The sequence below is a fragment of the Megalopta genalis genome, chromosome 3 (assembly GCF_051020955.1).
Source record: "Megalopta genalis isolate 19385.01 chromosome 3, iyMegGena1_principal, whole genome shotgun sequence".
Taxonomy (NCBI): Eukaryota; Metazoa; Arthropoda; class Insecta; order Hymenoptera; family Halictidae; genus Megalopta; species Megalopta genalis.
The window spans coordinates 29,346,776-29,364,885 of NC_135015.1; the positions used below are offsets into that span (position 1 = coordinate 29,346,776).

Genomic DNA, 18,110 nt, shown 5'->3' on the forward strand with positions numbered 1-18,110 from the left:
TGCGATTTCCGCGATCTTTAATTGTTTGTAAATTATAACAATGACAATCGGTTCGAATGAAATGTTCGATATCCATACACAGTAAATTCTCCCTAATTGACGCTTAGATTGGAAACTAAAATGTACAATTTGAGTAGAGAATGTACGATTAATCGAGCCTTGTGGTTGTGTTGTTGACAATTGAGAACTATAAAAACGAGCCGGAAGGCTAGAGTAATCGTATCTCCTCTTCCAAAATTGTCCATTTTTGTTTCCAAGTTGAACGTCAATTAGGGAGAATTTACTGTACAGTGATAATGTAATAATTGTAATAAAATAGTAAGAATTATAATAAAACATATAATAAAATAATATAAAGTTACAATAAAATAATATAAAAATTATAATAAAATAATTATTACAATTGTACAGCACGCTCAGCACGATAGTTGTGGCGACATCTTCGAATGGATGTTCTATTTGTTACCGAATCATTTAAATCGTATCCCAAACTTTTTCTGTCGTTGCCTCGCGGCTCATTTTTATAGTTGCCGATTGTCAGTAATTATAAAAACGAGGCGCCAAGACTCGAATAATCGTATCTCCTCTTCCCAAATTGTCCATTTTCGTAGACAAACTGAAGGAAAATTAGGGAGCATTTGTTGAATCGCCTTCGCAACCCGTCGTTAACTATCGAACATGAAGAGTAAAAGATGCTAAAAACTGAGTTACAAAAGGCTAATTGTAACAGCTGTTAGAAGTCTAAAATTCTAATTAACAAAGCCATCTTTTACGCGCCGTGTTGTAAAGTAGACTAGAACCCCTTGCGCGCCTAATTGCATTAATTATTATACGACGAGGACATAGCATGATGTTTTACATTTTTTTGTCGTCTCAGTCAATCGCAATTTTTAAAAACAATTCCTTAGACATTGTCTACTAAAACTAGTCCCTCTAACATTCCAAAAAGGTTTGAATTTTAAAGAAGTTATTCTATTTCAACATGCGTACGAAATTTGTTTTGACCCACTACATGTATAAATATTGATATATAAATTAATGCTGGGACAGTTTGAAGACAGTCGCAATTAAGTTGCAATTATCATTGAAGACCGCGAAGACCACTTGAGAAGCCAATACTGTGTAGCAAAACTCGAAAGATAAGAATTGCATCTGCTAAGGGTCATAAATATTGGACAGCGAGGATTGACAAAAAAATGTTATTCTCAGACGAATCGAAGTTCAGTTGTATTTATTCTAATCGATTGCGATACGTGAGACCTCGTTCTGGAGAAGATCTTCAACTACGTTGCAGTTTACCAACTTCTTTCTTTCTTCCTTTCTTTCTTTCCTTCTTTCCTTATTTCTTTCTCTCTTTCCATCTTAATCTTTTGTCCCCTACGGTACGCTCGATATCAACACCATTAAAATACTCCGTTAAAATACTTACTCTTTTCATCGCTAATTATCAGTCTGCGAATCTCTGTGCAAAATAAAAATATGCTGTATCAGAAGTTTAACAAAAATGTTTGCCCGTGAATAATTTGAATATGTTACGAATAACGCACAGTGAAGCACTTCGCCTAACAAACTGTCCAAAATTTGAGAAATCTTGTGCCAAATATAAAATATTTGCTCCCCGAGATAGTTGAATATATGCGCCGTTTATTTTGAAAGTGGCCTAAATTCATTTTCCAAAAACATCGAGCCAGCTATTTTAATATTTACATTTCTGCGTTATATACAATTTCATTTCAGCAAAGCCTCTAGATCGCGATAACCCTTAGAAACACAAAAATATTATACTACCATGTTATCAGTTACCAATATTTTCAAATTGATTAAAACGCAAAATCCTGAAATATTTGGATTTAAAAATAAATGGACTTGCGCCACTTTCAAAATAAACGGCTCATTTAGACAACAATATTCCCTCTCTTTTATTTTAGTCACTCATTCTTCAATTCTTTTACTGTTTTCAGAATTTTGCAATTAACCTATTTATTTTAGCCAAAAATTCATGAAAAAGCCGCTGTCTAGTGATAACAGAAGTACAACAAATTTTCCCCAATTGACGCTGAGATTCTACACAAAAATGGACAATTTGGGAAGAGTAGATATGGTTATTCGAGCCCTTCGAGCCCTTAGGGCTCGTTTTTACAGTTGTCGATTGTCAAGAATTATAAAAACATAACCTTGCGGCTCGTTTTTATTATTGTTGGTAATCGGTAACTATAAAAACGAGCCGCAAGGCTCGAATAATCGTACCTTCTCTTTATAAATTGTCCATTTTTGTTTCCAAGCTGCGGGTTAATTAGTTAATAACTGGACATTACTTTTCAAACTGTAGCGACGCGATTGCTACCAAGGCCCGCAGGCCATTATGTTCAATAGGATTTTTGCTTAGGCCTGTCGCGTTCCTTTTTTCGGTGGGTCCGGTAAAACATCTGCCAGCCAGACATGCTCGGACCAACATCGCCCTCTCAGCGAGTGTCCTTAGTTCGTAACGAGTTCGGTTATTTCAGGTATATACCTAGGGAGTACCAAGGGATTTCCGTTAGGTTTCAGCATGCTTGACGTATTTTTCTAAGCATTTCACTGTCCTTGTTAGGAAGGACATTCTGTCTTTTGCAAGGCCACAATAAATAGACCTCCGAATCGATCGTTGGTGACATTCGTTTCACCGTCTCGTTACAGGGAAGTGCTTTTTCCACGCGACGTTCACTTCGTCCTCCGTCAGCAAGTTAGAAGTTTTTTCAGTGGTACCGTACAATCGCATTTAGTTAAGGTAGTGTTGTGAATAAACTTGTTTCTATTAAAACAGAGAGAGAGAGAGAGAGAGAGAGAGAAAGAGAGAGAAAGAATAGGGATCGTTAGTTTGTAATTCCTGTCTACGATGAATCTCTTCGAAACGATTCATATGCAATATTATTGTACATCAAAGTGAGTCTGTCAATGCTTGATTTGATGTCATTAAAATTAGTTTTCTGTTAACGATACAAGAAGAATTACATAATTAGCAGTTCGTGCCTACAAGAATTTCTAAATGTTAATAATAGAACGTGAGAGAGATAACTTAAACGAAGTCTAAGCAAGAAAATTTTTATTAAAGAAAATAGTACATATAAACAATCGTACGTAATAATATTTATAAACATTTGACTGTGAAAGTGTAATAAATGCATTGAATAACGAATGTATTCTCTAATACTAGTGTAACTTTAACCTATACGCTATATACATATTTAAATAAATATACACTGGAGAGAAAGAAATATTTTGCGGTATATTAAAGTAGAGTATATAAGTGTCAAAATACAACAAAATTTCGATTTAGTATAAAACGTTACCCACATAATTAAAAAAAAATATAAAGGAACATCGAATTTTCATGCAACGTAACTATTCGAATACCTTATAAAATTCGGTTGAACAATTATAAAAATACATTTTTTTTAATTTTTATTACTAGTATTGTACCTCTATTGTTTAATAATATGATCTAAGAAGTCTGACATTTCAAAAACTATTATTTGTTTATGACAGATGTCGTTTTATATCTCTATTTTACACGATTTTATGATTTTATGATAGGTAACGTTTTGTATAATACTAAATTGAAAGTTTTTGTATTTTGTCATTAATATACTCTATTTTGATATACCGTGAAGGATTTTTTCCTTCCAATGTATGTTTGTTTAAATATATAGCGTAGATGTTGAAGTTTTACTAGTGCTCGATTATTTTCGTGACACACTGTATATGTATAATGGCATTACTTAATTACTAAGTAAAGTAAATTCTTCCTAATTGACGCTCAGCTTGGAAACAAAAATGGACAATTTAGGAAGAGGAGGTACGATTATTCGGTACGAGTATTTTAATGGTGTTGATTCGTAGCGGACAAAAAATGAAAATGAAAAGAAAGAAAAAAAAATAAGGAAAGAAGAGAGGGAGAGAGAGAGAGAGAGAGAGAGAGAGAAGATAAAGAAAGCAATAAAGAAAGAAGGAAAGAAAGAAAGAAAGAAATAAGGAAAGAAGGACAGAAAGAAAGAAAGAAAGAAAGAATAAATACGACCGAACTCTTCGATTGGTCAGAGAATAAATAGGTTTTTTCATTTTTCGATTTTTGGTACTCACTGTTGATTTTTTACGTGGTCTTCCTGCTCTTAATTAAAAACGTTGCAACTATCTTCTAACATCGATGTTTATACGACGGATCAACAAAATTTTCGAACGCCTTTTAAAACGGAATAACATTTTTTATAATTAAGCTAAGCAATATTAGTGGTATTAGTTTATTAGACAGTGGCTAAAAAACTGTTTTCACAAATTGCAACTGGTCGAGATGCTAGAAACACGTAAAAAATAATCTTTTCTCAACTATTTTATCTGAGGATACGACGAAAATTTAAAAAACGCTTTCTATGTTTGAATTGAGAAAAGTGAAATTTGAATCTGCACATTTCAAAATGAAACAAATTCGATAAATGAGTAAAATGGTTATACAATACGCGAGTCACTGAAATTAAAATTCGAGGCCTGCCTTGACCGTTTGACACTTGATGCCGTCTGCCGTTTGTTTATGTTAGAGCAACGACAGCGAGCACAGAGAAACAGATCTAGCAGATGTAATTACTACGTAAAAAAAGATACGGTAAAATAATAGTAATAGTTATAGTAGTGATATAATAATGATAACAATAACAACAAAATTATAGTTCAAAATGTAGGACTGTGCGTGAACGCCTAATCGCCGATATATTGCCAGGGTTAAAGGAGTAGTAAACTTCAATTCTATACAAGGTGTCTCTAAATTATTGCACAAGCGGGAAATAAGGGGTACCTGAGGCCATTTGAAGTAACATTTTCCTTAGCGAAAATGCAAACCGTGGCTTCGTTAATTTTCTAATTTACGATTATTCATATCGTAAAGATAAATTTATAAGTTATTTATTCGAATCATATGTTACTTACGGCAAATGTTACAATAACACTTGTTCAAAATCAGAATAAATGCCTTATCGTTACTTTTATGAACTGATATAAAACAGCTGTTTCTTGTGCACCGTAAATCTAGCGTTAACGCAAAACAGTGACCAATAAGAGGCGAGATTATCTGGCGCGAGGCGACCGAGCCAATGAGCGGACCTGTTCCTCGACCGTCCATTGGCTCTTCCGCTTCGCGCCAGCTGATCTCGCCTCTTATTGTTCCCTATTTCTCCTTAACACGATGAATGCCACGCCGGTTTTACAGAAATTGTCCGTGGCGCCACGATGAATTTTTTTTTATATGATACATACAATGTTGAAATATTATCTGCAATAGATAAGTTACAGTGTATAACCACGTTTGACATGTTCATTGCGACAGGGGTCACTGTTTGAATCGACGATGGTAATAATACAAAATTTTAGATATATATATATATCTAAAATTTTATATATAATATTAGATATATATATATATATATATATATATATATATATATATATATATATATATCTAAAATTTTGTATTATTACCATCGTCGATTCTATATATATAGATAGATAGATAGATATTGACATTTATTTTAAATTATATATATTTCTATCAATTTGGGCGCGCCGGTCATCGGTGGTCCCCATGGTGTCACCGCCAAGTTAAGTGCCGGTCATCGGTGACCCCCGTGGTATTCAACGTGTCCATAACTCGCAAAAATACCGAAAATTGCATTTTCGCTAAAGAAAAAACTTCTCACAAACGACCTCGCGAACTCCTCGTTCCTCGCTCGTACAATAATTCTGTGACACCCTGTATACGAATGAAAGCTTCCAAAGCGTTTGACGCAACTGCAACGGAATGTTCCAGATAAAGGACGTCGTCCTCCAGAATTAATCAGTAGATAAGAATTATCCGCGGCGGGGAATCGCGAATTACGTAAACGTCTGCATCGCACCTGACGCGCAACGAAACACGTTAGCGACGCGCACGCGAGCGGAACTTCGCGAGAAATTCGCTTCATTGATGGTCCACGTGACGCGCTGGTATCGTCCTTGGCGGCGTTCCTTCGAAAATCCCGATAATTTCGCTCCTAAATCGCGATCACGTGCCCGCTCGATCCACACGTGGCGTACGCGTTGACGGCAGAACGTGACGCTCGTCGAGCCCGACGGACGCACGTGGTGCGTCGCATCGGTTCGACGGACGCACATGGTACGTCAACGTCGACGTCGACGTCCCTGTCGCGCATGTCCGCCGACGATAACGCTGCCAGAACCGCGTACATCAGCCGCCGGCTATCGAAAATTCCCGCATTCTCCGGAACCGTTCCTCCGCGCGATTTAGCGCGCCATTCGGCCGCGCGCGGATCGTCCCGCTTCGACAGAGTCCGAGCGAGACTGGATCCCGAGTCACGTTGCTCCGAAAGACAACGTTTTTTCGAATGTAATTCCACTCCGATGTCCAAGCCTCAACCTTCGACGCTCGCGTCTGCAGCCGACACGATTTTCACAGTGCTCCTGAAATAAATAGTTCTACGCTTCGTTCGATTAACCGTGACGTGAATGACACTGTTTCATCCGATTCGACCTCTCAGGTGTGCTCGCCTCCGTTGGAGAAAGTTCGGCAAGATAATCGTCCGTCCAGGCTGTCGCATAGAATCGTTCGCGGCACTTCGACGTCGACTATCGACAAGAACAGATCATCGACAGAGACGTTTCTTCATCTCCTTCGCGTTCTCGGAGTACAGAGCGACGTTTCGAACAGACCTCGATCGTTCTTAATCACGATTACGAGTATAAATTCACGACGATAAAATCGTTCGTAAAAATCGATAGAATTAGCTCGATCGAGTCGTACGCCGAGCCTCGGCCGCTCGAAAACGCAGAAAATCGCTCGAGACCACGGTGTTGTACTCGAATGCAACGAAGCCGTTCCCGAAAGTGCAATTGAACGGGAACGACGCGGCTGCATGCGCGCCGTGAAAATCGATCCACTCGCTGACGACAGGTAAACCGATCCAATCGTGTTGCCAGCGATCGGCGTATCGTCCTGACTCATCGAAAAGCGATCCGCGTGCTCGATGGTCATTCTATCGGGCAACCGTGGACGAAAATTCGCACGGCAAACGGACTTTCGTCGAGGCCGTTTAACTGCGGGGAGGGAAGGAACGAGTCGCCTCGGCACCTGGCATCTATATAACGCGTATCTAATCGGCATTTAATGCGGTGATCGTTGCACTCCGATGAACCCTGCGCGAAGAAAAAGGCTGGAACGGGGCGCGGGCGGGCGGACAGCCGTGGAAGACCGAGAGCGTCCGTCTCGTAGCGTCTTCTGTGCGTTCGCCGCGCTCTATCGGAATCTCGGTGCGATCGGCGGAAAGAAACGAGGGTAGGAGGTCGGCCGATCGGCTCCCGGTCGGTGCGCCGTCTAAAAAATCCGCGGGATTTATCGCGGCGCAACCGGATAGCCGCACCGTGATTAATCGGCGGCTGCGATACGGGCCCGCCGTACTTCTTCGAAATCGATCGAGAGAGAGAGGATCTCTCCGTTTCGCTGACTCCGCGGGATCACGACGACGCGGCGGCGGCGGGCCGGGGACGATCGCGAGAAGATCGGCCGAAAGGGCGAGGTGAGACACGGATGTCCATCGGCGAGATCTCGAGAAATTCTGCCGGCGGGCGTATAGTAGGCGAGAGACCGCTTAGCTTTGATAGCCGGGGCGACGGTTGTCGGTTCTTCTGTACCGAGCGCCGAGATGAAATGAGAAAGAGATCGAGCGATCTCGGTCCGCGCGACCCCTTCCCCGGCTGCGTGGATCACAGACGAGAGGCCGTCTACCACCAGCAGTCAGCCTGCTGACCTCTCTCTCTCTCTCTCTCTCTCTCTCTCTCTCTCTCTCTCTCTCTCTCTCTCTCTCTCTCTCTCTCTCTCTCTCTCTCTGACCGTTCCGTGCCCCCTCCCGCCCGCCCCGGCCGCCGGTCTTCTCTTCTTCCTCCACCGCCTACTCCCCCAGTCGCCTCTTCCCCTCTACCGATCTGTCTTCTTATCGTTCCTCTCCTCTAATCCGTGAAATCTGGAACAAGAACCGCGTGGCGAGGCAAGCCGGTACCAGTGGCACCGAGGAACTCGGTACCAGCGGAGGTCTCTTCAGGAACGTCTCTCTACGGCGCTCGTCAGTGATCCGCGCGCACCCTGACTACCTGGTTAGCGAGCCTGTGGGGAACAGCCTGCACGTAGGAACACCGCGAAGAGGCCACGGACAGTGACAGTAGTAGTAGTAGCAGCAGCAGCAGCAGCTGGCGCCGGCGCGAGAGCCTTCGCTATTCCGCGAAGAAGGATTCCGAAAGGGAAGATCCGAGGTTCGGGGACCGATCAGGGCTGCCCTGCCGGCTACCGTGGACCGACCGACCTGCGGGAACACCACGGAAGACACGCGGCGGTCAGCCAGAGAATGCCGCAGAATCGACGAGCGTGATCGTTGCCGGAGAATCGAACTGTTCAGAAAGCTGCCAGACCTGCCAGACGAAGGTATCCGAAAGTGTCTGTTAGAGAGGAGCGACGCCGAGATGACGCGAAGCTACGCCACCGCGAGACGCGGCAGGGCGAAGAGGATGGTGCTGATGGGCCTGGTGCTTCTCACGTTGCTCGACACCGTGATCGCCATCCCGACCAAACGGTCCCTGCTGAGGCTGTGCTCGACCAGCCTCAGCGACGCCCTGTACCTGGTCTGCAAGGGTCGCGGATACAACGAGCCGTTCTCCAACAGCTCCGAGGTCGAGACCCAGGACCCCGTCGGGCCCGGACTAGCGGAACAGTGTTGCTACCGCACGTGCTCCTACACCGAGCTGGAACAGTACTGCAAGCCGAACATATCCAGTCCCGCGGACGCCGTGTGAGTGGATGTTAGTTTCTCCTTCTTTTTCTTTCGTTTATTCTCCGCTTCTCATCTCCGCTTCACCTGGCCGCCGAATACCGCCAGGCCCTCCTCCCCTCGTCCCCGTCGGCGAAACGGCGGCCGCCGCACGTTTCGCGGCTAGGACGGGATCAGTGGACCCTTCGTTGACCCGTTGGTTGCATTAGGATGTCACGGTGCAGGTGGTGATCGTCGAGACGACGTTCCGTTTAGTTTAGCCTCTCGAATCCGGGCCCCGGGGAAAGTGACGCCGTCGCGTCGTGAACGTGTCGGTTTCGGTGTTTGTTACGCGCGACGCCGTTCGCGAGCGGACACCCGGTAGCCCGGGGACGGGACGCCCGATGATTCGGCCGATACGCTAATCCCGCCGCTTCCATTACGCAAAGTTCGCGTCGCCGATTGTTCCGCGGGTTTTTTCCATTCGTGCGTCGCCTGCAATTAACGGGCACGAGAGAGAGAGAGAGAGAGAGAGAGAGAGAGAGAGAGAGAGAGATCGGCCGCGGGAAAAGGGATTGGAAACGGCGGCCGTTGCATAACGGGGCCCGTGTGCGGTTGCGGGCATCACGCCGATGGGACGCTGTCGCCTTGTAGATGCATGCCGGCTAAGCTGCTCCCGGGTTTTAAGGTGTCCGAGCACCGTGGAAACACGCGATTGCTGGCATCGCTTGTGCTAGCCTCGGAGCGGTTCGAACGGGATTCCCTCCAGCAGGGTGCAAGATAACACTGTTCGCGAACTTGTTGCCGTTTCGCGCGGTTGCTGTCGTCGTCGCCATCGGCGGCTCTGTTCGTTATTTTCCTCGTTCAAAGTGGCCCGGCGTAGAAACCTGGCTAAACACGCATGCTCGTCCCTGATCATCGTAGATTGAGGATAAGGAGACCGAAGATAACATTCTCGGTAACATCCAATTTTATAGACGTTACCTCCAATCTCTTTCTGGATAGATGTAGAGGACTCTGCTGACTTTGACGTCTACTAGCCTGCTAGCTTCGAACATAATTCTCTTAATTATAGGAACTCTGAAATCTCTCCTAGCACTGTCCTAGACAGTCGCTTCGGCTCCTGGCTTTCGCGACTAGATTTAGAGGACTCTGCTGACCTTAACTGTTTAGGATCCCGTTTACTAGTCTGCTAGCTTCGACCATAGTTCTCTTAATTATAGGAACTCTGAAATCTCTTCTAGCACTGTCCTAGACAGTCGATTCTGCTCCTGGCTTTCGCGATTAGATTTCAGGGACCCGGCAGTCTTCAGCTATTTAGGATCCCGTCTACTAGCGCGCTAGTTTCGCCCGTAATTCGCCCAATTAACGGAATATCGAGATCTCTCTCAGCACTGTTCGCGACAGCCAGTTCCACTGCTCGATCTCCTCGGGACACCTGTTCGCGGGTGCAGGAGCAGCGCGGCTATCACGCTGTTCCCCTTGCGAAAGCACGAATTTACGCGTCGGTTTCTCGAGAGCCGTGGCCGGCGAGCTTGATCCCCGCAATCAACAAGTTGTTATTCTTTCGTTCTCCTCGATAGAAGAGAATCGTGGACGGCCGGAGTGGACTTTTACCTCGTCGATAGTAGGTGGTTTACACCAGAGAGCGTGTTATTAGCGGGAACGACGGCGGCGAGTTATAATTGCGGTACGCAGGGCTCCGGCTGGTCGCGACAACGAGTCGCGTGAAGAAAACCGGAACAACTCGTGGCGAGTCCGCGCGCGACGAGGAATCGGGCCCCGAGCCGCGCGCGCGCGCGCGCTTTATCGGCGCCGCGACGATAATCTTTGTCACTTTTCCTAAAGTTCACGGTTGCGCGTACTGGCCTCAGCAGGAAGGTTAGTCCGAAGTACTAGGACGATCCCGTTCCGCACCGGCTATCTCTTTCTCGCCGCGTCTTTTTTTCCTCTCCTTTCTATCCTCCTTTCGTTCGCGCGAGCTCGTGCATTCGCGAGCCCGCGAATCAAGCCGCCTGAAACCGACGCGTCGTCGTCGGATCGCGAACCGCCGCGTCGTTTCTTTCGACCGCCCGGTGGCTGCTGTGCCACTCTTTCAACGGTATCGGCCAGCTCGAGGGTTGTTTACTGGCGATAACCGGCCGGAACGCGCACCGATGATACACGTGAATCAGGCTCAAACATTTGCGATTCCGAATGCCGTCTCGGTGAAAACATCAACAACACCGCGACCACGCCGATAAAAACGGACCGTCGCTTTCTTCTCGACGCGCGCGGGCCTTTTCTGGCCGAGAGCGGCGCGCGCTCGCCGGATTCTGGGCGGAAAATCGTACGCTCGACGCTGGGAAGCATGTTGACAGCTTTTCGAGCGAGATGACTTTGCCTGAAATTAGGCTAAACGACGTGGAATGTTTTCTGAGATGGGAGCTAGGGAACGAGTAAACAAAATCGTTTCTAGGTCAGAATTGTTTCGCGTGATACGAAAATTTAAAGAAGACGTCTCTTCGAATTTTTTCGTCGAACGAAAATTTGAAAAATGCGTTTCGACGATCTTGACAGCTTGGAAACGTATCGAAAATTTCATCGAAATGCCACGAACAAATAAAGACCTCGAGAGTCGCATTTCTTGTCCCGATTTTTGACACTTTCGACCAATGGCTGTCAGAAATCTGCACAACGTTTTTTTTTTCATCTTTCAACGCCTCTAGCTTCACTCTGAATTGAGAAATTAACAGCTTCACACACCGATTTCGTCCAAATTTTCAGAACGCATACGAATTACCGAGATCTACAAAATGCATATTTTAAATTTTCGTTCCTTTTCGTCGCTTCGATAAAAAATTAAAAGTCGAGCGTTTTTCATTTTCTTCTTCAATTATAGTAGCAATTATAAGAAGAAGTATTTTAGTTATTACACAGTGTAAGCTAGTCTTTTGACATCCGAGAAAAACATTCAACTCATTTAGTCTAATTTGAAGAAAAGTTATTGCGCTTTAAAAGACGATCGAATACTTTTGCCAGGGGCTGTATTCGGAGCTATTTGTTTCCGCCAAATCGCCGCCAGGTAGGATAATTTATTGTGCAGGCAAATGTACTTATTACTGCGATATTACCGCGATTGAGCAGCAAACGTACACCTGCAGTAAAGCGTACGCTCGCAGTAATAGGTACTGCCGCGATGTTCGGTATCGGACTGTCAAGTTGCTATCAGTTAGGAAAAACTGTTTCGATCGTCTTAGAGGCTTCTTCGATGCAGCGAATCGCTATTTCGTCTACAGTGTGTCGCATTCCACGAGAATGCGTAGGCGACAGAGCTGATTACAGTGATTTCTCTCTAATTCGCGCCGAGATTGCGCACAAAAGTGGACAATTTCGGAACAGCAGATGCGATTGTTCGAGCTCTGCGGCTCGTTTTCATAGTTACCGATCGTCAACAACTGTAAAAACGAGCCGCAATAATAATCGTCTGAAATAATCGTATCTCCAGTTCCAAAAGCATCCATTTTTGCGCGCAATCTCAGCGCGAATTACGGAGAAATAACTATAGTTCCGTTCAGTAAACGCTAGATTTACGGAACCCGTCAAAATGGCGAGTCACTGATTCGTCAATTTACGATTGTTCGTATCGTAAAGATTTCACGAGTTACTTACGACTTATTTATTCAATTTACTTGCTGCAATTTATTCAATCTTTTCAACACTACTTACGGCAAATGTTGCAACGACACTTGTTAAAGATCGGAACAAACGTCTTGCCGTTACCTTCATAATACTAACATGAAACGGCTGTTTTCTGGTGCTCCGTAAATCCAGCGTTAACGGATAAATCGCGGATCAGGGAGATCGTGCTCCGACGCAGCTGAAAGGAACAACTTTCTAGCGACGCACCATTTGGTGCGGCCGCTTGCAGAAACTTCTCATTACGCAGTCGGCGGCGATCATTTTTAATGGATGTCCTTGGCGATGACATAACGCGTCCTGCAGCTAGCCGGCGGATCGGCGCGTTGGAAGCTTTGAAAGCTTTAGAAAGTGAGGTGGAACACAGCGTGTGTCGCTTATTCAGCGAGCTCTCGTCGATTGAATCTGTCATTTTCACCGAACCTTGCCGGGGCCAACCTTTACGCGCGGGATTCGACCTGGGAGCCCGCGTCCGCGCGTGTTTCATTCGCGCGATCAGTCATTTTGTTTATGCAATGGATTATATAATCGATAACGCGGCGGACTCGCGCCGACAGGCCGTCGCAGGATCGTTGTTATTTCGAGTGATGATAGTCAACAACAACAAGCACGTTGCCAAATGCCCGAGAGTCGCGAGACATAACGATCTAGGTAATCATAATCAATCACTGACAGCTCCGGCCGTAGAATATCTTAGAACGCGCGTCAACGATTTCATCTGCCCCCGCTCTTCCGTTTCTGCACACTTCTGCCGGATAAGAATTGCGACATTCTCGAAATAGCGATCTCGAGGCGCGAGTCAGGGGGGGGCGGGGCCCGATTGCGCCTGCGACCGGGCCCAGGTGAACCAGAGCACGGCAACCAACCCTCTTTGCTTCGTAAACCAGCAACGTACTCTCTTCGCAACGTACTCATCGGATTTCTTGTTTCGCGATGTTCCAGGAAGGAGTCGACCTGGATAGAGAATTCAGTGTATCCCTCCGTGAGGCCGGGAACGTCGTCGGAGGAGAGATCGAGGACCGATATCGACTACGTCGCCGGCACGATTAAGTATAAGACCCGCGGGCTGAAGGGCGCACGGAGAAAGGGAACCAACTTGGACAGGGACGATGCAGTCGGCTGCGATGGGAGAAGCTCCGTGAGAAGACATCGCGGGTGTCGGCCTCGACGGCAGAAGCATCGTCGTCATGGCAAGGTAATTATTATCTTCTTCGACGATCACACCGGCGCGTTCTTGCTTCGAATTTCAGTTCTTTTTCTCAGACTTCTTTTCGCGCGACCTATTCAAAGTGAAACGATTTTCTTCTTTTCGATTGGATCGCGATTAGATTGTGCAGTTTGAAGAAAAACGATTAGGTGAAAAATAATATTTTGTAGACGTCGGAGGAGGGCTTTGAGAATATTTTTGTATCGTGAACTTTAGTGAATTTTCTTACGGATTGCGAGCGGTTCGTTTGCTTATATATCAACAAAATATTAACAATATCAACAATGTCAACACATATCTATACATATATAAATAAATAATATAAGACGAAATGAAGTACAATAACTTGAACGAATTCAACGAATTTAAAAGATATTGTAAAAAGATATTATTATAAAAGTGTTGAACGCGCGCGCTTTTATATTATACTATAATAATATATATTAATAATAAGTATGTATAATTATATATATATATTATATAATAATAATAATTATATATAATTATATATATTATATATATAAATACTATATTAATAATATATACTAATATATATTATATTATTTCTCCAAATCATTAAAAAAGGAATAACAGTTTCGTCCGGCTTACGTCTCTCGCGATCAACTTAGACAATTTTCATTTACATAAAAATCCGCGGTCCAGTTATAATTACTCTGTGGTCTCTTTCGATTGTTTTTCTTAGCCGCGCATTCAGTTTATAGTGTTGCTCTCATCTCTTTATTGCCGTGCAATTATTTTAATGTACATAACAGTCGAATGGGCGGACCTTTGCGAGCAGAAATATAACGGAGCATGCTTTCAGCATCGTTTATAATTTTATATATCTATCTTCTTCGACGTGTTGTTTAGGGAACTCATTTTTGATCTGTTAGCTTTTCTATGAAACTTGATGCAAAAATTGAAATCAATTGTCAGAAAGTAAATAGTCGAATAACAATATTTACGCCGTTCGAGTGTTAATATTCGTGTTCGTTTGTGTAATTGTTAGACTACGAATCTTTATGCAAATTCACATTTTTATGAATACTTTTGTAATCTGAAGATGCTAAGGATTTTTTTACATCAACCAGAAAATTCTTCGCGGTGAACGTAGAATAGCAACGCGATTACTTTTTGTTAATATTCATGTTCAGTTGCATTTTAAAAACTTGCATAGAGCGTAAACGCATAAAAATCCGCAGTCCGGTAATTACTCTTTGCTTTTCTTTCTTCGTTTTTCAGTTGTGCAAATGCTCTGCTCGTTTTTTACCGATATTCTTCATTAATCTTCTCACTGTTTTGCAGTCACTCTACGCAGCCCTTTTGTCAATGTTTCCTGTTAGTTGAAAGCCTCGACTTGAGACACTTCTACCTTGACCTCTTTACTGCCTCACAATTATCCTTCACTTGCTTGGTTAATTAGCTCGACGTTCGTTGCCATTAAGCAAGTCTTCTATTGTCATCTAATATCAATTGCACTACGTTCAATTTGTGTTGCGAACTAGTGCCGCTCAAAGCGATGATTTCCATTTGTACGAACGCTGTTGATATTTTTTTTTGTGAATATTTTGGCTCCACCGACGTCATTTCTTAACATTTAGCTTTTACCGTTCAGTTTCTCTTAGCGAACCTTTCAACAGTCGATCGTTGATGCAATAAAGCTTTCTTTTGGAATTATACTGAAACGTTCAAGCTGTTTCCTAAAATGTCAGCAACGATGAAAAAAGCTGAAGAACATTCGTATACTACAGAATCTACTTTATATATCCTAACCTATCCATTCTGACAGCAGACCTGGGCACATTTGAAATAATATTATCTTTTGTTACAATTAACATTATAAACATTATATTTATCATAATTATTTTAAATAATTATTTATTATAATTATTTGAGATAACTGTTTATCGTAATTACTTGTAACAATTATTTATTATAGTTATTTGAGACAACTGTTTATCATAATTATTTGAAACAATTATTTATTATAATTATTTGAGATAACTGTTTAATTATTTGAAATAATTATTTACTCTAATTTTTTGAAATAATTATTAAGTTAAACTTAATGTTTGAGACTGCCTCACGGTTGTTTGCTTTAAACAAATTCTTACGAAGGCTCTATAAAATAAAAACTTCTCGTTAATTATTATTTCGTAGACCATTTCTTTTTTTTGCGAAGAGAGCATTACTTTAAAGAAATTCTCGTGAATATACCATGAAATAAAATCTTTTTTTCTTCATTATTATTTCTAGCATTATTTCTTTCGGCCAATTACAAATAAAGAAATCACGAAATAAGTTATTATTCGAAATTTCTTGATCTCAAACGACACAATATTGCGTTTACTTTCAAACAACAGACTGAAATCAATTACTTCGAACAGTTACCTTTTCATTTTCATGCCGAATAAAAATGCCCAGATCTGTTCTTCATAAGTAGACCGCATATTTTTATGCATTTACGACGAAACCAAGTACATACATCGGATTCAAAACGTTGGAAACATTCGAAGAATTCAAAAACGCAATTGCATTGCGTTCATCTCGTTCAAATAATTAAGAAAAAAAAATAAATGTCCGCGATGCAGCATTGCGTTTTGCAGTCGCTTCACACAGTTTTCATTTTGCATAAAAATCCGCTTTCTCAACTCGACTAAAACTAAAGCTCTCTCGGACTCCGAAAAAAGACCCCGCTCCGTCGAAATCGAAATCACCGAAATCTCTGAAATCCCTGAATTAGTCGAAAAGTTCTGTTTACCGAGCAGAAACGATCCCTTCCGAAAGAAAGCGATCACGCGAGCGAACTTTAATCCAGCTTTGCTGATTCGCTTGCATCTGTGTTTCCGCTGATCTCCTCGATCCCTGACTCAGCGTCACGATCACCTATGCACGTGACGTCAGGAAAAGTCAAACCGATATTGAACTCGACCTCCTCTTTTATCGTTTCAGCCATCGGAAGCAGCGTTGGCCGATAGATCTTCGAGGGCACAGGGGTACCACTAAAACCGAGACAAGCTAGGGAACGTTCCCGTTGCGTCACGGAGTGTCATCGTCGCTTGCTATCATTCTTCTGCTCTCTTCCTCTCTCTCGCTCTCTCCCTTTCTAGCTCTTCCTTTCTCGCTACCTCTCTCCCTTTCTAGCTCTCCCTTTCTCGCTCTATCTCTCTCCCTCTTTCTCTCCCTCTCTCTCCTTCTCCTCGCCAGTAGAGCAAACTTTGCTTATCTACGAACGCATCCAGAGATCCCGAAGGAGACGAAACGATCGAAACGGAGGGGAGAGGGAGCGGCGTAGGAATGCCGGTCAAGATCAAGAGAGTCGGAAGTGGATGCAAGCGAGCAATCAATCAATAAGACGTCTAGTCCCATGAAACAGTGATAATTGGTCGTTATATTAACGGTTAGACGAGCAGCCTCGAGCCGCTCGAAGTCGTCCTCCCCTCGGAACGCACGGGACAGACAACAAGAAGACGAAGAAGAAGAAGAAGAAGAAGCCGAAGAGTTCGAAGCCGAAGAGCTCGAAGCCGAGGAGCTCGAAGCCGAAGAAAACGAAGAAGAACAAGAGGAATAGCGAAGTAGAAGGGCGACAAAATTTAGGACAATTTTCTAGACCACCGTCTCGCGAGTGACGGGGCAGGGACGCGGTCCGCGCTAAACGCCGGTGTCTCTTAATCAATTCCTTCGCCGTTCGGAATACATATTTTTCCTTTTTTTTTTATTGGCCGGAAACGCACGAGCCCGTCGCGCTCGTGTTTTCGCGATAGGGTCGCGGGCCGCCAGAATGAAATTCGTACGGTCCCGGGCCCGAGACCGTTAGTCGCGTGATCTCCTAGAGAAAGACTTAAAACAAGTGTTATATATGTATCTATATATTTTTGTTTCTTTTGCTAATCTTTTTTTTATTTGTACATAATTCTGTGTATATGTATATAAATAGAGCTGGATCGGTTGGTTATAGAGTTAGATAGTAGCTTAGATAGATTAGAGACGCGAAACGAGCGAGAGGACCTCTCTTCCGGTTGCCGGTGACTTTTGGCTCCTTCGTCGAACAAATGATCTCACTAGTATTAAATCGAACAAAATCTATTTTTGTAATCGCGATCGCCGCTGAGCGAAACTAGTCACTAAGGACGATGGTCGAGAGGCGTCGAGCGAAGTCGGCGCGTCGGCACGCGTCCGGCGCCCGTCGTGATTCGTCATTATTCTTGTACATAGATCGCACCTGCGTAGGAGACTATTTGTACAGATCGTATAAGTTTCTTTCTTTCTCTCTCACTCTCTCTCATTCTCTTTCTTTCTCTCTCTCTCTCCCTCTTTTTTTTATCCGCTAGAGACGCGCTTTCAAACATTCGCTGTAGCCTGTATTCCACGTCTGTTAACACCGATAAAGCGAGTATTTATACCAGTAA

The 18,110-nt window shown here is 43.5% G+C and overlaps 1 protein-coding gene across 1 annotated transcript; it reads left to right on the forward strand.

The window, feature by feature from the left end:
* Positions 1-7,916: 7,916 nt before the first annotated feature.
* On the forward strand, positions 7,917-18,110 carry LOC117222065 (insulin-like growth factor 2). Its single transcript, XM_033473537.2, has 3 exons — positions 7,917-8,858; positions 13,437-13,689; positions 16,654-18,110. The coding sequence occupies exons 1-3, from the start codon at positions 8,533-8,535 to the stop codon at positions 16,705-16,707; spliced, it is 633 nt and encodes a 210-aa protein (XP_033329428.1). The 5' UTR covers positions 7,917-8,532; the 3' UTR covers positions 16,708-18,110.